The 22,327-nt window shown below is 35.2% G+C and overlaps 1 protein-coding gene across 2 annotated transcripts; it reads right to left on the bottom strand.

Moving 5' to 3' along the window:
• Nucleotides 1–137: 137 nt before the first annotated feature.
• LOC141708717 (uncharacterized) lies at nucleotides 138–5,290 on the bottom strand. Of its 2 annotated transcripts, none has more exons than XM_074512474.1 (4): nucleotides 5,143–5,290; nucleotides 4,411–4,618; nucleotides 2,374–3,999; nucleotides 138–2,276 (listed from the first exon to the last, which is right to left on the bottom strand). In XM_074512474.1, the coding sequence occupies exons 2-4, from the start codon at nucleotides 4,529–4,531 to the stop codon at nucleotides 427–429; spliced, it is 3,597 nt and encodes a 1,198-aa protein (XP_074368575.1). In that variant the 5' UTR covers nucleotides 4,532–4,618; nucleotides 5,143–5,290; the 3' UTR covers nucleotides 138–426. The 2 variants fall into 2 exon arrangements, with proteins under 2 accessions (XP_074368575.1, XP_074368576.1); XM_074512475.1 differs by having other exon boundaries at nucleotides 4,411–4,613; nucleotides 5,143–5,289.
• Between the last annotated feature and the right edge of the window lie 17,037 nt (nucleotides 5,291–22,327).

The following is a 22,327-nucleotide window of genomic DNA, read 5'->3' as shown; positions in this document are numbered from 1 at the left end:
TGGTAACGAATAGATTTGCTTCTTTCAAAATCAAAGGTTAGTTTTTACCTTTTATTGAAGGAGGATCGGGTGTTATTAATATTTGGAGCTGCTGTGTCGAAGTAGTTGGCATGATCAGTTATATATAATACTTGCCAAAACACAAAGTTCATGCTAAAAGCAAGTTAGTATACAAAACAAATCCTTCGGACTTCTATAAGAATTGACTAGTTACCTAATGCTTACAACAAAGGACATAATAAGTATTATATACCAATTTATATTCACAGGTAAAGATGCTTTCAACATTTTTAGTAAACAAGTCTGTTCTTCTCCTCAAGTAAACAAGTCTGGTCTTCTCCTATAATGGAACATGTATTATGTAACAATCAAAGAATCTGCCACCCAAATGTCATTGCCCCTCGGTGTACATAATTTCTTAGCCGGTCACTGGAAGACAAGGCGTCGTATGGAAGAATATCCCATAAGCTTATGCAGGGCAGAACCAGGAAGTGGCGACTCTACCTCACTTTCAGAGTTCTCAGGATCTGGCATTGTGGATCTTGCAGATTTAAAGCTTTCCGCTGCACTCTTGATCCTATATACAGATCTTCTCGTACTCCTAGATCTAATACTCTCTTTTGGGGCCGTAGAAGAGTTGGCAGATGAAGATTTTCCAGGGGTGGCAGAGAAATTGTCTCCTGTGGAGTAACTTCTACTGAATGACTGGGAATTATTAGTACTCGTCTCTGGTTCAGCTAGGGGACGATCATTTTCCCTATGTGCAATTGCCAGGTTACTCTTCTTAATTGTACGAGTATTCTCAGCAATCTTATTCGGTGGAGGATTTCTAGGAATAAGATCATACCTAACCACATGAACTTTGTTTTCCAGAGAGAATTTTAACACCTCTGAACAAGCACCGCATTTTAACTGGTGGCATCTCCTTCTGAATAGGAAGGACTCTGCAGGTACCTGCAGTGTTTCAGAACAATGATAACAAGCAATAATAGGAGCTCCACCCGCAATAGGTTGGAAATGTCGCTTTGCTATGTGGTGAATTCTTGCTTCCTTGTGCTTTTTATTATCTGGTTCCATATCCTGGCTCCATAAGGAGAACTCCGATGTTGCATAATGGTGAAGGCTTGAAGAAGCAGAATGATGGGGTCTGCTAGTCTGTCTGGCATTGCTCAGAGGACGTTGTTCACTGTAGTAGATAGCATTTGAAGGTATCTGTGCTGAGTGATGCTGCTCTTGATTGCAACAGCAGAAACATGAGCAATCAACTCGGTGCATGTAGTGTGTTGGGTCTTCGGGCACAATCATTTGTGGAAGTTCTCTATGTTTCATCCAAGTTACAGCTCGTCTTTCATGATAGTCATTATAAGCAAGGTCAGTATAGTTTTCCCTACTTTCAGCAAAGTGATGACCTTTTCCTTTGGAAGGTCTGCTTAAAAATCTTTCACGTGGCATCACTTCAGATATTTGAGTTTTCTTGAGTTGATCTTGCAATTCATAGACCATCCTCAGTAGTTCCAGTCTGTGTAGATCATGGGGGTTATCAGGCAGTGCAGAAAATTCATTTTGCCCATAATTTGAAGAGCTGGTGTTTCCTTGTTCAGCTTGGGAACTATATTTGGAAAATAATGGTCTAGAATTGTAGTAATCGGTCTCATTCATCATCCTATTTCTGACCGGAGATCTGTATCTTGTACATTGCAGAAGCTCATCATGAGGCCACCTACTTACATTTTTGGTAAAATGTTTCTTCCCATGTAAAGATGATTCGAAATTCATTAGCTGATGCTGCAGTTCTGACTCATTACTTGTCACATGATTCCTAATAAATTTACCCCTTTCTGGAAATACTTTAGTACTGTCGGAGTTCACATCCTTTAAACTTCTCTTCAATAGTTGAAGGCGCCTATCAGGAACTTCATTTTCAGTTTCATTGCTAGATGCACTGTCGTCATAGGCATAGTAGTTTCTGGATGTCGGAGATCTAAGTGTAATACCCAAGTCACCTTTAGCATAGAAATGGGACGTGTTATCCAATGTATCGTCTGAACCTACACGCCAAAAACCGGGGACCATATCACTCTCAACTTGCTGCATTTCTCGGCGAGGAGATAGAAGATTATCTAATGAGATGCCTTCACTTGAGAAACTGTTAGCAGTGAAGATTTGATCATTAGTCACAGAATCCAGAAGAGTTTCTGCATTTGTGCTCGTTAATATTGAAAGATTTTCCATGTTTTCATCCACTTCCTCTACTTGTGAAGAATGTTGATTATTACCTGTAATACAGGCGAGAGGCAAACAAACATCATTAGAAAAAAGTTGTTATATTAGAACATGAGGTCTTAAGCAAGCAACTTTAATTTTTTCTTTTACCTTCATTATCATTTTCTGGTGATGAGCATCCACTTCCAGCCACTTGTTTAGGTGATGACAACAATGATGATTTGCCACTCCTGTATATATTATATTCCGGTACCTTTGAGGCATTTTCAAGATGTTTAAGCTTAGGTGAAGACAATACTTTGTTCGAAATGCTTGCATCTCCTGACTTCTCATCATCACCAGATTTATATCTGGCCTCTGTGCCAGATTGGTTGAAGGAAATTTGAAATTGATCTGCTTCTGAAGGCTTTATGCTTTCTATTGACAGGTCTGCAATCTCATGACAGGAAATGGGATTCAAATTACCAATCCACTCCCTCCTACCATCTGCACTACTATCACCTCCAGCATGGACTTCTTCTAAATCTTCATTATCAGTGAAAAAAAATTCAGAGTTATTTTTTAGTTCATTCTCAAATTCTTTTTTACCTCTGGCACAGTTATCTTCTGATGAGCCTGGACTTTCAGTCTTTACTCCTGCTGAAGATTTTTCGATAGCATTCTTTAAGTCGTTTTCAGATGCTTCCTTTTCCCCTTCACAGTCAATCTCTGATAATGAGTGATGACTTTGAGTCTCTATATCTAATGATGAAAAATATGATTCACTCTCATGATCATGTACTTCTGGTACCAATGATATACCGTTGTGCTGGTTGAGCTCAGAGAATGACAATATTTCATTTGAGGCAGTATATTTAGATTCCTTATCATGATCTGATATGGCACATTGGTAAAAAGCCAATTTACCTTGCTCTTCTACAGTGTGTGCTCTGGCTTCTGTTGATGAGCCTTCAATCACATAACAAGTGCTTGCATCTGAACCATAGAGCTGACTAGACTTATTTATCTCACCAAGCGCCTCTATCCTGTCATCTGTAATACCATCAACCCTCTTGGGAAATTTGTCTGTACATGATTCTTCTGTAATCGGATTCTCAGAAGTATTCTCGACTACCTTCTTCTGTAACATATCATTCGAGGCACTATTCTTAAAATCCTTATCTTGATCTGCTGGGTCATGCTGGTATAAAGGCAATTTACCTTCCTCTTCTTCGGTACATTCTCTGGCTTCGGTTGATGAGGCTTCAATTCCATGACAAGTGATTGCATCTGAACCATTGAGCTGACTAGACTTGTCTATCTCACCAAGGGACTCTATCCTGTCATCTGTAATACTATCAACCCTCTTAGGATATTTGTCCTTACAAAATTCCTCTGTAATTGGATTTTTAGAAGTATTCTCGACTTCATTTTTCTGAAATATTTCATTTGAGGCACTATTTCTAGAATCCTTATCTTGATCTGCTGCGCCACATCCATATAAAGGCAATGTACCTTCCTCTTCTTCAGTATGTGCTTTGGCTTCTGTTGGTGAGTCTTCATTCTCATGATCACAAGTAATTGCATTTGAACCGTAGAGCTGACTAGACTTATTTATATCACCAAGTGGCTCTATCCTGTCATATGTAGTACTATCAACCCTCCTAGGAAATTTGTCTAAACATGACTCTTCTGCACTAGAATTTTCAAGAGTATTCTGGACTTCATTCTTATGCCTGGGATCTGCTTCCCGTGCTTGTGATTCTGTTCCCTGGAGGTCCTTTCCACGCTTCTTAGCTGTAAAAGTGAGACGATGTCACTAGTTTTACTGAAACTTGAACTGTATAGGTAACTTGAACAGCAGTAAGTTTAATGTATAGGACTGTGACAAAAGAAGCATAACAGTAGGCTTGATTTACAGAAATGTTCAATCAACATTAGCAGACAATACTAAAACTGTCGCACAAGAGCCTTCGTGATCTAAAATCATGAACTGTTCGATATAACATAAGATATACATCCAAGGGGCAAAACTAGCTAGGACTAACAGATTCAAAATCTTGTGCAGATCATGGTAAAATTTAATCCTACTACTCTTATAATCTAGTAATCATTTGTTATGACATTGCCAGACTATTACTCCACTTAACAATTTGAGCTAATGCGTAGAAAGATCATTTTGTTGGCGTAAATGAAAGATTTCATTACCTTGCAGTATAGCACCGCATCCTCCACACCTGTAAATGGGAACTTCAACCAGCTCACGAAGAACATGCCTGCATTTCGGACATCTTACCATTCGAACTTTAGAATTTGCCTGACTGGTCATATCCTGCCAATCTGCCACTTTCTAAGCTGAAACTGCGTAAAGATCTGCAACTATCTTGCATCCACCGTAAAAAAATTGTTCTCTGTTCTGCAATAGTTTGTAAGTAGATTTTAGATTAATATACAACTTATAAATAACATACCAACAGGAAAACCATTTTTACATTATATGATTATATCGATGTTGGACGAATTCTAATTAAATTTTATTCGTAAAATATTATAAATTGAATATGATAAAGGATCACAATCATCAAAATGCACAAGTACTTTTTTCAATTATTATGATAAGTTTATGGAATTTACAAGAATACTTGTAACTGCAACAATATATCACTAAACCCCAAAAAATATTGGTTCCTGTGGAGTATACTATGCATAAGAATGGCTGATTATAATACAATAATAAGATATGCTGCAACAAAGTACGATGATATTTCTTGTCATGAATTAATAAACGATAAGATATGCTGTAACAATCGCTCACAAAGGACATGATATACTACTATATACATACAACAATAACATAGACAACATAGTTATGTTTATGTAAAATCAGAAGTATATATGAACTGAAGTGTGCACATAGAAGAAGGTAACAAGAAGACATACTCTAATAAAATGGACTGGATCTTGGTGAATCTTGTTGTGATTGTATCTGTATGTGTTTATTGTAGGGTGTTTTTTTATGAACATATATAATATGTGACTGGAAATTCCAATAAGCTGAGTAGTTGGAGATGTGTTGCCTTAGCTTAGATAAGGGGGGAAGACTCAAGTACTCAACTATAACCAAGTCAAGTTAGTTGACTTTGGAATGAAATGTCACCACAAATTAAAAAATGAACGAGTAAATTGAAAGATACTCGTAATTTGAGTGTAAAAGTTGACTGGCCTTGGAGTTATCGTCTAATGAAGATCACAATGACAATTAACTTTGAGAATATACAACCCAGGTTGATATTTACACCAGAAAGTGATCAGGCAAGGATTCAAACCATCTGTCATGTATTAGTGGAAATTAACCGTTGCGATCTAGAGTTTGACATTTACTTGAGTGAATATGTTAGTTTGAGTGAATTGTCCAAATTTAATTTTTTTTTGTCAATTTTGTTAAAGTTTTCATTTTTTTTAACATTTAAGTACTAAATATTAGTATTTCAACCATCTTTTTTGACAAGCCAAGAGGTTTTATTAACTTAATACATCTATCTCAATACAATTTTTAACGTAACTTACGACCTCAATAAACATATGGTTACCTATCAAGTTGGTGGCTAACCATATTTGCAAATTGTTTGACAAATAACAACTTAATATTGCTTAGACCATGTATGAAGTCTCGACATTGCGAAACCACCACACAGAGACTTCATCGGGGCTTTACTCCTGATTGCTTGGACCACAACAAGACAATCAGTCTCTAGCGTAACTGATGACCAATGCATCTGATCAACCCAATTTAATGCATCTTTTACTGCCAATACTTCTGCTGAAACCGGAGAAAGAAGCTCGTGATACACTAGTGATTTAATTTCAATGAGGGCACCATCTGAATCTCTAGCAAGTAGACCAAAATCGACTTCTTCACGATCTGCAAAATAGTTGCATCGATTGATATCTTAATCGTATTTGGTTGAGGATTGACCCAGAAAGAAGCTCCATCTCCATCAAATTGTGGTTGGAGAAGAAGTGCAGTTGAGGACCTATTCCGGCATAATGTTCATTGTATAAGGTATTGCTTGCTGTGGCGACTACTTTGCTCATCGTCGAAGATTTCTGGGTCCGAACAAGATCATTATAAACCCTCCATATTGCCCAGCACATGACTATATATTCACCCCGTTGTTGAACAGTTCCTGCATCCAAGACGCCCACCATCCACGACATAAAATCCTGATTCTGATCCCATACAACATTTCAGTTCAGAGTTTGTCAGCATTATTTTGCTAATTGACATGAAGCTAGACTGTGCATTATCGTTTCAGATTTTTTAGTATTGTTGTGCAACACATGCCTGTACATAACAAGACTCAGTCATCTTGACAACCCTAAGGATAAGTTGTATGATAATTAAATTATATTTTGTATTTGTATTCTTGAGTCTTTAAAAATGCTAAGTAGATTAGACTAGAGAATTTTTCTATGAACAACCATCAAACTAAGAAATAAATTCTAAAAGAAGATCAATCCTGATCATGGCTCAGAGAGAAGTGTAGAAGTTTGGAGTTGAATAAAGTTGTTCTAAGAAAAATGTTCTAAGTCAGATATCGACAAGTCACATATCAAGGAATGTAGAGAAGTATGCCGAGAAATCTAAAATGGCTTGTGGAGAAGTCCCATGAGATATCGACAAGTCAATCTGCATGTAGAGAACTGAAGATATCGACAAGTCAAAAAACCCATGTAGAGAACTGGAGATATCGACAAGTCAAATCCTCATGTAGAGAACTGAAGACATCGATAAGTCAAAAAGCACATGTAGAGAACTGGAGATATCGACAAATCAAATTCTCATGTAGAGAACTGCAGATATCAATAAGTCAAAAGCTTATATAGATAACTAGAGATATTGACAAGTTATTCTACTTGTAGAGAACTGAAGACCTCGCAAGTCAAAAGCCTATGTAGAGAACTTACGATATCGATAAGTCATTTTACTTATCGATATGTGACATCTCTACACAACAAAAGAGATCTCGACAAACAATTTCAAAATTCAAAATTCAGACAACTTGAAGATCCAAGATTATCAGTCAGCAAACAATTTTATCATTGAATCGGAAAGCCTTCAAATGCAGTTTGAAGATTACAAGATCAAGGGTCAAGATGAACTGGACAAAGGAGAGTCACGGACCTAGTAGATACTGCACATATATGTTATACTAGAAATGAAAATAGACAAATGAGCTTTTGAAATTGTGTTAGTCTATTTTAGTGCAAGTTATGTAAACCGTGCATGTTGATCTATAAAGCATGTCACGGGTCCTTTGTTTAGTTATAACAAACAGATCTAGAAAAATCTTGTAATTCTATCAAGAGAAGTAGTCGAATTCTAATTTTCAAGAACGCAGATTTGTAGCAAGACAAATTTGATTTAATACAAATCAAGTGAGTTTTTGATAAATTACTTGTGTGTCTGCATCTAGTATTTTATCACTGCAAATTCATTCAACTGTTTTGTTCCATAAGCCAAAAGCTATCACAGTTAATAAAAAATCAAGAAAACACATTCACCCCCCCTGTGTTGCACTTCATACCTAACAAGTGGTATTAGAGCAAAATATGAAAGTAAACAAATTAGATCTTGGAAGTATGAGTGCACAGAAACTTGCTAGTATCAAGATCCATGTCTTTGACAAAGTGAACTACACCTTATGAAAGAAGAAGATGTTGTTCATTAAGATGACTTATCCACTGTAATTGAAATTCTTAAGTATGGACCCTCCATTCCTATGATAAGGGTGCCTGAAATAACAGATGGTGATATGGTCATTCATGGACACTTTGCTCCTAAAGATCCATCTACATACACTGAACTAGAAAAAGAGAAAGTCTCACTTGACAGTGGCTTGCAACTCATTCTTATTGAATTTCTTGATACTGTGATGTACAATAACATTATCAACTGTGAGTCGGCTAAGCAAATCTGGAAAAAGATAGAGATCTTATGTAAAAGTACTGAGGAGGTGTGATCAAACCAAAGAAAGATTTAACAAGTTAATAATGACTTGCAGCTTCATGACAAATACTATGAAGCTGAGGAAGTTAACTTTAAGTTCTTGTTCACTCTTCCTGACCATTTGGAACAAAAGATCTTTGCAATAAGAGAAGGAAGAGATCTAGGGAAAATAACTTTGGAGGTTTTGTATGGTATTCTCAAAACCTATAAGCTGAAAATGATGCAAAGAAAGTCATTAAAAGTGAATCAAGGGCATGTTATGGATGTATCAAGTTCCTTGATAGCAAATGACAAGAAAATGACTGAAGATGAAATTGAATCCCAGACTCAAGTTATTCAAGTTGTTGAGTAGAAAAACAAGGAAACTTAAAAACAAGTTATTTTAAAGTTGGAAGAGGATGAGTACTATACTCTTGATGAGTTGGATGAAATGGACCAGACTATGGCTTATCTAGCAAAAAAAATTCAAACATCAAAGTAAAAAAATGTAGGTATTTCAAGGGTAAAGGCCAAACATCCTACAACAATAACTGGAAAGAAAAGAATCAGACAAATGCAACTGGCAAGGGTGGTTACAAGTCAAGATTCATGGACAGATCAAAGATTAGATGATACAACTGTGATGAACTTGGTCACTTTGTCACAGAATGCATGAAGCTAAAGAAGGTGAAGAAGGATAAGGCTTATTTGGAGCTTGAAGCTAAGTACGAAGCACTTTTGAGAAAATAACAGGGAAAAGCTTATATTGCTTAAAGTAAAAGTTGGGATGACACATATGATGAAGATGATGGTGATGAATATAAAAACTATGTTTTCATGGCCTTGGAGCAAGGAGAGTCTTCTGCATCTAAATCTGAGGTACCTATTCTAACCACCATTGATTTAAATGCTACACAATATAAAGAAACTTTTGAAAAGATGAGTGTAGAAATGTTTCACATTCACACAAGCATGGTGACAGCTACTAAGGAAGTGAGTAGGCTGTCAAAAATAAATAAAAAACTTGAGATTGAAAAATAAGAACTAGAACTGCAGCTTATTAGTCTAGAAACAGTTATACAAGAAAATGAATACCTCAAGAACAAGTTGAAGTGTGCAAACGAAGTAGAAGTTGTGTTAAGAGAGAAGGTTGAGAAAAATGATTTAAAGCTCAAATCATTCAAAAATGCATCTCAATTGGTTGGTCAATACCATGAGAAGAACAAACCATGTACTAACAATAACTATTGGGTTGGACTATGAGGATGTTGCATCCCACAAGAAAAGTGATGTTGGCAAGGGAAAGGAGAGTGTGAACCAAAATGTTCTTGTGGTGCTAAAAAATGTGAATGCACCCTTGTTCAAAGCTTATGAGGTGAATTTCAGTGAAGTGGAGCTTATCATCAAGCAGGAAATTGCAGATGAAGACAAAGAAAAGAAGGATGCAAAATTCACTCTTAACACTGAATGTGAGAAAAAGCCTGCAGTTAGTCCAATTGCCAAGACAACAGTAAATGAGATCAAGAATGATAACATTGAAAAGAAAAAAGAAGAACATAAATGGGAAGATAGGTGTCAACAAAAGCAAAAATTATGCGTATATTGCAGATGCTCTCAGAAAGCAGTATCAAAGATGTGGCCCAATAAATCATCTAATTCACCTTTGTAAAAAGGTTGTTAGTGAGCCAAAGTATGGAGCTTGCAAATACAATGAGGCACAAACAAATGACCCCTACTCTTTCTGTGACAAGTTTGATTGCATCCCATGCAACATGAAAGTTATGACCAGCTGTCATAAGTTGAGAAATGATCTAAAAGAAGTCAACTTTAGATCTGTGATCAAAGAAGAAAATGTTATTTAAACTAAGAATGATGTCTCTTTTGAAAGTTCAAGTTCTACTTCTTCGAACTCTGTCAAAAAGAATAAAGTTCCCAACGCTGCTTGGGTAGCTAAACACACTTAAATCTCATTGTGTGCAAGGCAAGAAGAATAAAGTTATGTGGATCATTAATAATGGATGTTCCAGACACATGACAGGTGATAAAGCCCTGTTATCACAGTTTGAGGAGATGGCTGACCCTTTGGTGACCTTTGGAGACAACAACAAGAGATTCACAATGGGATATGGAAAATTGATTTATGAAAATATTTTCATTGAAGATATAGCATTGGTTGCAGGTCTTGAAGTAAATTTTCTTAATGTCAGTCAATTTACCGACGAAGGTTTCAAGGTTATTTTTGACAAAGAAGATTGCTCAATCACAAGAACGAAAAATGGTGAAGTTGCTCTGAAAGGAGTAAGGAAGGGAAGCCTGTTTGTTGCAGACATGAAATCAACAAAAAAGGACATAATATGTTATTTCTACACCAAGGCATCTAGTGAATAAAGCGAACTCTGGCACAAGAAGCTCTCTCACTTAAGCTACAAAGCAATTGATAATCTGGTGAAAAGAGATTTGGCGAGAGATATGCCAGCCTTAGAATTTGCTCAAAATAAAGTTTGCGAAACTTGTCAAAAAGGCAAAATGAAGAGGTCTAGTCACAAAAGCAAATCTGTAAATTCCATTAATGCTCCACTACATCTTATCCACATGGATTTGTTTGGACTTGTAAATGTCGTGTCCATATCCAGAAAGAAGTATGTTTTGGTAATGGTGGATGACTACTCAAGGTACACTTGGGTGGAATTCATGCATTTAAAAGATGAAACTACACACATCATCATTGAACACATAAAGAAAATTGAGAAAGTTAGGCCCTTAATCAACTGTAGAGGGGGGGTGAATACGGTTAATATAATCAACTCGACAAAGCTTCAACAGAATCAACAGTTTTTATATTAATCTTATAAAAACTTATTACACAAGTACTCTCTTGAAAGGATGAACAAATATCCTTGAGAGCTGCTAGGTTATGTGAAAGATATAACAATATCGCAATGCATATAGCACAAACCTAATATGTGCTTTATATAGAGCACAACTACCAATGTATAAGGAATCCTATTCTATTAACAACAAGGAAACCTATACTATTGCTTCTGAGATAAAATCCTTCACCGCTTTGAAATCCCTATTTCCTTTTCCTCCTCGAAGATCAACTGATGTGACAAATACTGATTTTATTATCCGTTGACATCATCATCCTTTGAAATCATCATCCGTTGACATCCTATCATTCGTTGATATTTCATCATTCGTTGATGTTGTCATCAGCATCCGTTGATGTATAAGTTCTGAAATGAACTTGTGATAGTTTCTGTTTGATATCATCAATTGCTTCTAACAATCTCCCCCTACTTGTTCATTATGGAATTATGGACAAGTTCCAATTGATGATGTCAAAACTATCTAAATGCAGGAATCAAGTATGTAGGCTGTTATTAATTTAAAAATTGTTATGGCGTTTTAAAATAATTTATCCTTTTTTAAAACTTTACCGAGTGGTTATGCAGTTTATATGTGCGGAAAATAAAGTGCAAGGAAAGAAAATACCACACGGTGATTTTATTGGTTCGCGATGGCGCAACCTCTAATAGATATGCTCACCCCTGCGTCCAGTCCCCGAGCTCCTCTCCCGGACTCGGGATTTTCCTTTAAAATAACTCGCTCCTTTAGTAGGCAGAGAAACCTTTACACCCTTACAAGTATTTATCTTGGTGCGTAACACAAGGGTCACCACCTCAAATTAAATGTTATACCTACACAACTTACCTTAGACAATAACTCCCTGCTATTTCTTCAAAGTTGATGTAGAACCTTTGTGTGGACTTGACTTCATTAGCTTTTGTCGGTCTTGGATCTTAGTGATCCGGTTTTGGGTCTTTCCTCTTCCTCACGGTGCGAAGACTACTAACTCCCCGTTAGTACGTCTAGGACTTGGGTTTTTGAACGAGAATCACCTCACGTCACTTCACCTCACTACAAAACTAATAAGACAATTCACGAAACAAACCAAGTATAGAAAAAATGTTTGAACTAGTATGTTACTGTACTAGCCCACAAATAATATAATATCCAAATAAGAATATTAAAACTAATTAGTTATACTTGACTTAGGATAATACAAGATAGTTAAGTATATTTATAATTACTCCTTTATAGATAAATTAGATAGGTGGAGTAATATGAGAAGTCTTTTTATATAGAGCACTTATGGCTTATGACTTCTTTAGTATTCTTCTTCTTTTGATTATGTATTTATAGATCGAAGAATACTTTTAATTACAACCTCGGAGTTGTAATTTACCTTTAAATATATCAACTTAAGGTTTTAAGGTATACTTATATATTGACGATTATATGGTTAAATTATACTCTTTTAACTTCAAGCACGGTTTATAAGATTTATGAGTCTTAGTCAAGATCCAAATAAGTTAAGTGCAAGTAATTGGCTTAAGATTGTGCTTTCGAAGTTTGGACGAATAATTACGAGTATTTTATAGATATCGTATTATAACCCCAAGGAACACTGAAGATGTTAAAAGGGGCTTATACGACATGACTCGTAATTATTTATATACACGATATGTGTTAGCCAAGATCCAATTAAATAGCGTGAAATTAATTGGCTAACTCGTGGATTTGATTCGTCCTTAAATTTAATGGATGATTACGAATTGTTTATAGATCGAGTTATAATTCCTCAGAACACTAAAGATGTTAGAAGGGATTAAAACTATGCTTCGTAATAATTTATGTGCACGAAATGTGTTAGCCAAGATCCAATTAAATGAAGTGCAAATAATTAGCTAAATTGTGAACTTAATCCGTTTTTATATTTGACAAATTACGAAGTGTTTATAGATCGAGTTATAATCTCCCGGAACACTAAAGATGTTAGAAGGGATTTAACTTTTCTTCATAATATTTTATGTGCATGAATAATTGTTAGCCAAGATCCAATAATAAAATTAATTGGCTAACTCATGAACTTGGGTCAAATATAATCTCCCTTTTGGAGATGAAGTACTTTTGTTTATAGAACTTCTTCTTGAGATGATTTATGTGAAGATCAAGTACTTATTTGAATTCCGAGTTCGAATCTTAGTTCTCTTGAGAACTTTATTTATAAGATATCTTGTATTAGAGTTTAAGATGAAGTAGAGAAATTAAGTACAAAGCTCAAATAAGAAGTTAAAAGTTACCACTTTTGAAGAACCGTCAGAAAAGTTCGCCGAAAAAATTTGCCGGAGATTCGGCCGGATTTTGGCACTTTGGTCGAACTTGGGTAGCCCTTCGGGAGGTCGGGAAGTGGTAGTGGATGAGCTCACTTGGTGCGGTGAAGCTTGGTTGGGTGAAGCTAATCTTGGGTTTCAAAAACCTTGTATATATGTAAGTATATAGAAGAGATAGAAGGTTTTTGAGAAGAAGTGTGTGTATAGAATTTGAAAGAGATGAAGAGAAGCACTTCTTGAAAAAATCCCAGCAACTTCGTGGCTCTTTAGCTTGAAGAAAATGGGTTGGGGTGGGGTTTTATTTATAGGAGAAGTTGGGCGGATTGAATGGTGGAGATTTGAGTAAAATGGATGGTGGATGATGTATGTCACTTGGATTGATGACATGAAAATCAAAGTGTGTTTCTTTGAAACTTTCCATATGAGACAAACAACTTTATGGGTTCAAAAACTCAGCTGATATATTTGAATAAATATATATTTTCCTTTTCTTTTAATCATTGTTTAATCACTTAATTAAGGATTAAACACCATTAATTGTGACCACCTTAAAAACTCCTAAATAAATACCATAAAAAATATGATAATTACTTAAATGATATAAAATGATGTCCTGCAAGTTTTAGTGAACTTTTGTCAATGGTAACTAGGTCAAATGTGGTCAACTGTGGGACCAACTACCTCGATTTTTGTGCCCGGACAAAAATTCTCTAAATATTACGAAACTTTTACCATACTTAGAAAATAACATTTAAATGATCCATAACAAATTTCAAGTCATTTTAGCATGTGGAAGTATTTTATCTAAAATAAAACTGTTCTGTCAGCCTTATCTTCCGAGTAAAAATATCATTGGTCTTGAAATGAAGGAAATGGATCTTTTGACAAAGGTTTTGATTTGTATACATACTATAAATGTGTTTCCTAATATATAAGATATATTTGGATGATAGAAAATGTGTTTGAGTATTTTTGAATAATTTTCTCCGAAAAATGCTGATTTTATGAAACGGGAGAAAATTACTGTAAGTATACATTAATGAGTTGCAGAACTAGATATTAATACTTCAACCATGAATATTAATAAACTTTGAATAAAACTCTTTTTATTGATGTGAGAATATATTTTTGATATAGCACGAGACCTCTAAAGAATATTTCTGATATATTCCTTATTCAAGTTTGTTGCCATATTCCTGTTACAACACAGATCTAAGAAATGTCATATCTTGATATTTCTTCTTTGATCATATTACCTTAGAGATATATTACATAATAGATATAATTTTGATAATTTGCAAAACTGGAATATCTCTTTTATATATGTTTGAAAGAAATGATTTTGCTAGTTTGACTTTTTGACTTTGATTTAGATCAATTAAATTCATGTACTTATGGAGAGGATCCACGTGTAATTAAATTTTATGCTTAATCGTACAAATACCAAAATAAATAATATATCGAAGATATCCTTTCAAAGTATGCATATTCAATCTTGTTTTAGTGAATATCAGACTTTAACTCTTCATCCTGAACTGCTTCTTTAACTTGAGCAATGTCAGAGGTTAACTTCACTTCCTCAGCTCATAATTCTTCCAGAAATCTTCCTTCTTTGACTAGCTTGAATGATTTTAGCTTCAAGTAAATTTTCTTCAGTATCAGAAGCTTGAACTACTGTATAGAATAATTCTATCAGAGTTTAAGATTCAGATTCCTTAGAAACTGACTCCAGCTTTGGCTTTAGTCTTTGAAAACCTTGACTTTTCTTCTATCTTCTCTTTTTCTTTAAGCTTAATGCCTGCAGTTCCAATAGCTTGTGATCTGAGAGATCTTTCATCTTCTGCCTGACTGATTTCCCTTATAACTATACCTCTGGTTGGTCTGTTAGAAGGATCATCTTCATAAAGTACTTGAGAAACAACAACAATATCAGCATTTGTTGTCTACATAGAATTTTTAAAGTCTTCCTCCATTTGCCTTAGTTGTTCAAGATCAACTCCAGGATTTTCCTTTTCAAATATTCTTCTACTTAGCTCAGAATCAAATAATTGAATCTTTGGATCCTTGTAGAACAGATTTGTCTTTCTTCCTTTAACTTTCAGAGTTTGAAGATATTGGATTGCTTCAGCACCAGCTTCTTTCTCTAAAATATATTGGTCTTCATCAGCAACAGTTGTGACTTACGAAGATTGTTGTATTTTAGTAGTCATGGTCAATTCTTCAACTCTTCTTTCATTCCTCTTGCTTCCTGTTTTACTCTCCTCGTGTTCCCCCTTATTACCTCCATCAGGATTTTCATCATCAGAACCTATCAATGACAGCTGTTTGCATTTAGATTTATCAATTTTCTCCCCCTTTTTGGCATCATCACCAAGCAGTAGAGAAATAATCAACTTCATTGAATTCTGTATTTTGGTAAGTTGATCAGACATTTAAGCTTGATGGGCTTCCAATCTAGCTTGACTGGCTTCGATTGCAGTTTGTCTGGCAAATATTGGTAAAATTTGTTTCTGAATTCCTGATGAGTAATTCCTGATGAGTAAGCAGCTTTGAAGCAATCAATGATTTTTTAGTTTGATTTATTTGAGAAGTAGTTGCTTCATGAGCTATGTGTAAAGATCTGACAACCAAAGTTGATACTTTCAGATGATTCAACACATCAGGATTTGTAATCTTCTGTTTAGCTGTTTCCAAATGTTCAACTGCACGTGTTCTGGAAATAGGATATGTCTTATATTTTCAATAAGCATCCCAGAGATTATCAGAATAATCCTGCTTCTTCTTAATATTTAACTCTTTCATTTTCTGTTGTCTTACATGCATAGGCATATCTTCAGGAAAGAAAAGATCATCCTCAAGATCTAACATGACATTAGATAAATGAGTTTCTTTACCATCATTAGATTTTTCAATAGCAGCTGGATCTTGCACTAATTTCTAAACTTTATCATCAACTTCAGTATGCATAATAGAATGAGAAATTGATCCACTGGCTTCAGAAGCTTCAACACCTTCAACAGTTATCTCCACATCTTCAAGTATTGTAGATTAATGAATTAGAACTTCAAGATTAACTTCCAGGAGTGCAGGTCCTGTAGAATGCTGTGGTGATTCTGAAATGGATGAATCTTTATGAATGGACTGTTGTGCTACTACATCTTCAGCAACAACAGGGATTTCTTCAAGTGATGAAAAAGAAGAATGGATGGACTGTTTTTCAACAAAAACATGGATTATCTCATGTGGTGGAATAGTAGAATGTATGGACTGCAAGAAAGTATCAGTACGTAGACTTACAGAGAGATTGATAGCCTTTGATACATCAGAGTTTTCCTGAGATTCAATAGACTGTTGTTCAGCATCTATTCCTTTAGTACTCTGAGCATCTGCAAACATATAACAAATAAAACTTAATCTCTCTATTCTTTTAAAGTAGTCTCACTACTCCTCACACCACACATCTCATGAATTTTAATAGTCAAAGCTTCCTCACAAGGATTACTAAATCCTATCTCTCAGCTACCTCTCCTTTTTCCAGGAAGAATCCTTCCTCTCTTAAATTCTGTTTTTCTCTCAATCTTTTCACACATCTCACAGAAAAAGGCTCAGAAAGATTGTCCTACAGAAATAAGAGGTGGCTAAAGAAGGGTGATATGTGATCATACAACTAGAGGTAGTCCTTAACTAAGGTCTAGATGTAATCATGTCAACATGATTTATATCATAAAAAGCTTACTATAAATGCTGAAAGAACTAAATTAGTATTTAAAATAAATGCTGATAAAGTAACACCACTATTTATACCTTGTGAATTCACAATTGGGCTCACAGTAGATACTGTGGTTATGACAATTATTGTTCATCAATAATGAGAACCTCTATTTGAATTGTAGAGGATTTGATTAGGTTACTTTCATGTACCATGATCTCAAACCTTTGTTTTTCTTGCAAAGAACTAACACTTGAATGTGTTTAATGAAAGCTATCACGGAGTCTTCAGTAAAAACTGATGAAACCTATGTGTCTCTGTTAGTATCATCAAGATCTACCTCAGCAAGTAGTCTCTAACCAACTTAATGTTGTTTTTGAGTGGTGAACATAATTCAAGAATTATGACACTTTATTTTTGGCAACATTTGAGAAAAGAATTCAATTGTTTCAATTGTAAGAAGAAATTTAAGATATAAGATATATGAAATTTGAGATTGAGTGTGGACAACTTTCTCAATCAGAAAAAGAAAGTTTCAAAAGAGTTTGAATTGTAAGCAACACTCAAAGATTATAACTCTTAGTGATTAATAATTAAATCTTCCTTAAATTTTCTTCTTTAACATTGGTTACTTCCTTTAGTGCTCAATATGTACTCAAACAGAGATTAGTTTATTCATATGTACCACAAAATATCTGATATGTAGCATGCAGTACTGTTTTAACATTTAACATTTAAGAACATTCAAGCACACATACAAGAAAGTAATTAAGAAGTCAATTAATGAAGCAAAAGAAGATAATATATATTCATTCATTAATTAAGAAGTAGAATACAAGATTTTCATAGAATTTTAAAGATAAAACCCTAAACAATCTATCTATTCTAGCTTCTTCTTTTTTTCTTCTTCCAGTTTCTTCAATGTCCTCTGATGGAAGATTCGTGACATTAAACCTGCAAGAGAAATGATATTATCTTGTAACGCCAGCCATACGAGGCGGCGTTGTTCTTCCTCGAGACGCCTTTGTGCAGCCACATCAGCTCGTCTCATCTCTTCAAACTGAACGTCTAGTCTGAAGAGATGGAGGGACTCAGTGTCACCTGAGTTCAGTCGATCAATAATCGACTGAGGAATCTCATAATGATGATAATCTTGGCCGTGGAAGACTGCCTGATTCGACCAATATCGAAATACAATCTCCCGTAATCAGGATTTGCTACTGGACGATAGACTCCATGTGAAAGAGAATAGATGGCCATAGATTTGTAATGAAGATTATGAGAATTTAGGAATTTGTGAGTGAAAAAAGTAATGTGAAGCTTTGAGAGTGAAGGGTTATATTTATAGAAAAGAAAGTAGAAACTGAAGAGACTCTTTGATTGACTATGCAATAATTAGACATAATAAGCATACACGATTACGCGTATCTAGGCAAGTAAAAAGTAATCTCTCTCTTCATATTCCTATTTTCAATGTAAATACTCAAGTATCAGCGGATACTTGCATCAGTAGCTAACCCATTTAAGAAATTAAAAGATATTCCACTCACTCATTGATTAATTAAAAATACTGTTAACAATTTATTTCGAATAAATTCAAAATAATCAATGAAGTATAATAGTCAATCATGGTTTGACCATTATCAGTATCTTAATTACTAGTATCAGGATTTATCAACTACTGACATAAATTATTAGTCAAAACAAGTTTAACTAATAACAGAGTTTATAAGCATAATCAGTAGTTCAACATGCAATTATCACATAAGATCATTTAGCACAGTTTGCATGTTATCATGGCATCAAGCATTTAGCATAAGAATCAGTATCCAACGAGTACTGACAAATAATAAGATACAATGCTTCAAGAATATCATCAGACTTAATTATCAGAGTTTGAGAATTGTCCTGAAATCATTCCCATTTCATTCACCAATCTTGTGAATGTAGCTTCATAGAGAGGCTTGGTGAATATATCTTCTACTTGTTGATATGTTGGAACAAAGACCAACTCCACTGTACCAGCTTCTACATGTTCCCTTATGAAATGATATCTATTACTGGTGTGCTTAGTCATTGAATGATGCACTGGATTTCATGTCATTGCAATAGCACTTTGATTATCATAATATATAGGAATAGAAGAATAGTTTAACCCATAATCCAGCAGTTGATTCTTTATCCATAGAATATGAGCACAACAACTTCCTACAGCAATATATTCTGCTTCTGCAGTTGAAGTGGAAATTGACTTTTGTTTCTTTCTGTACTAAGAAACCAATCTGCCTCCAAGAAATTGGCAGCATCCAGAAGTGCTTTTCCTGTTTATTTTGCATCCTGCAAAATCATCATCTGAATATCCAATTAGCTTAAAATCTGAATCTCTGGGATACTATAATCCCAGATTCATGGTGCCTTTGAGATACTTAAAAATTCTCTTCACAACTAATATATGAGGTTCTCTAGGGTCAGCTTGGAACCTTGCACAGAGACAGGTAGCATACATGATATCAGGTCTACTAGCAATCAGATATAGGAGTAAGCCAATCATACCTTTGTAGTTAGTTATATCTACTGAAGAACCGATATTTAAATCTAACTTGGTTGCAGTGGCCATAGGAGTTGATGCAGTTGAGCAGTCTTGCATTCCAAATCTTTTGAGTAAGTTCCTGGTGTATTTGGATTGATTTAAGAAGATTCCTTCATCAGTCTGTTTAACTTGTAACCCCATAGAGTAACTCAATTCTCCCATCACACTCATTTGATATCTGGACTGCATTAGCTTTGCAAATCTCTCACAGAGTTTACCATTAGTAGATCCAAAAATGATATCATCGACATATATTTGTACTAACAACAAGTCCTTACCATGGTATTTATAAAAGAGAGTTTTATCAATTGTACTTCTTGTGAAACCACTCTCTAGAAGAAATAGAGCAAGTGTTTCATACCAGGCCCTTGGAGTTTGCTTCAGTCCATAGAGTGCTTTATCTAGTAAGTAGACATGATCTGGATATTTTGGATCAATGAACCCTAGAGGCTGTTCAACATAAACTTCCTCTTCGAGTTCGCCATTTAAGAATTTACTTTTCACATCCATTTGGAACACCTTAAACTTCTTGTGAGCAGCATAGGCAAGAAAGATTCGTATTGCCTCTAACCTTGCAACTGGAGCAAATGTCTCATCATAATCAATGCCTTCTTATTGTGAGTAACCCTTTGCAACTAGTCTTGTTTTGTTCCTTGTAATAATGCCCTCACTGTCAGTTTTATTTCTGAACACCCACTTTGTGCCAACTACAGATCTATTCTTTGGTCTTGGCACAAAAGTCCAGACTTTGTTCCTTTCAAACTCATTGAGTTCCTCTTGCATTGCTGTGACCCAGTCAGCATCTTGCAGAGCTTCTTCAACCTTCTTAGGTTCAGTTTGAGATAGAAAAGAATGGTAGAGACATTCATTCTGAGTGGCTTTTCTTGTTCTTACACCTCTGTCAGGGTTTCCAATGATTAAGTCAGGTGTGTGTGACTTAGACCATTTTATTGCAAATGGAAGTTGACTCCTAGAAGAAGAACCTTCCCCTTGATCCATGAATTCTCTGTTATTTTCTTGAGTAGTATCACTATTGTTTCCTGATGCTCCCCCAGAATCAGTGTCCCCATTGTTATCAGTATTTAACTCATCAGAGTTTGAGGAAGATGAGTCTGATGATCTTTCTACTGATGTTTCTTGAGTTGAATCACTTGTAGTAGTCTCTGAAATTGAATCATGTTGCTCCCCATCAACATATGCTTCTATGTCAGAAGAATTTCCACTATTCTGTGGAACCTCAGAGCTTCGAGTGATATCGGGATTTACTGAATCAGAGTCAGGATTTAGAAGTTCAGCATAAGGTACTTTATATTCAAATCTCAACTTGTCATTGACATCTGCATCTTCTAGACCTGTTATCTTCTTGTCATCAAAAGATACATGTATAGACTCCATGACTGTTCTTGTTCTCAGATTGTAAACTCTGAAGGCTTTTGTAGACAACAGATATCCCATAAAGATTCTTTCATCAGCTTTTAAGTCAAACTTGGTAAGCTGCTCCAAATGAGTTTTGAGAACAAAACAAATACAACCAAATATATGAAAGTATTTCAAATTTGGCTTCTTCCCTTTCACCATCTCAAATGGTGTCTTTCCATGCTTGTTAATCAATGTTGCATTTTGTGTAAAGCAAGCAGTTTGCACAACCTCAGCCCAGAAGTAGGTAGGCAATCTTGCTTCTTCTAGCCTGGTTCTTGCAGCTTCTATCAGAGTTCTATTCTTTCAACAACTCCATTTTGTTTTGGAGTTCCAGGAGCAGAAAACTCTTGTTTAATCCCTGTTATTTCTAGAGAACTAACAATGAGATTTACAGAAGGGGGTTGAATGTAAATCTCAAAACTTTTTCAAGTTTTGAGCAGTTTATAAAGACTGTGTGTTCAAGATGAACAAGTGTGTGAATTGCTTTAAGCTGATACAGACAGATATATATTCAAACACAAATGTAAAGAACACAATAAACCTTTAAAAACTTTTCTGGTGGATTTGTTGTTCCACCAGAGATGGTATTTCAGAAATTCTGTGATCTAAGAATTTGATCACAGCTGCATCCTAGTACAAACTAGATAATTTTTCTCTCAAGATTTTTCTAAACAGCTCTGGAAAAATTCTTATCTAATTACTAGCTACTACTTGGTTTATATATTACCAAGTTTACAAGTGAAGACAAGGATATAATAAAATAATAAAGTAAGATCTCCACCTGTTTCTTCTCCAGTTCACTCCAGTACTTTGTTGACTTAATGTCTCTTTATACTAGAGTAGAACGGCTGCTTTTTCTGATGTTCCTGAAATTAGGCTGCCACATTTCAGTTATCTCTGTTCACCCACGTGCCTCTGTTTGTAGGTACAACTACCACTTATCAACGGTTAATCAACAGAACATCCGTTGAAGCTTTCATCCGTTGATGCACTCATCCGTTGAAGGATGTTATCCGTTGAAGCTTTAGAGACATCCGTTGAAGCTTAGCTTCTCATCCGTTGAAGGTCTTTAAGTCATCCGTTGATACCACTTCATTTATACAAAATTACAAGGCATGAAATATTTACAATTGGCCTTCCTATCTGCATATCTTCTAGTAGTCAACATGACTCATAGTTTCTCTCAACTTCTAAGAATTACATCTTAAATACAGAGACTGAAATATGCTACAACACTAGAC

The sequence above is a fragment of the Apium graveolens genome, chromosome 2 (genome assembly GCF_009905375.1).
Source record: "Apium graveolens cultivar Ventura chromosome 2, ASM990537v1, whole genome shotgun sequence".
NCBI classification, from domain to species: Eukaryota; Viridiplantae; Streptophyta; class Magnoliopsida; order Apiales; family Apiaceae; genus Apium; species Apium graveolens.
This window is presented reverse-complemented; position numbering and strand designations above follow the sequence as displayed.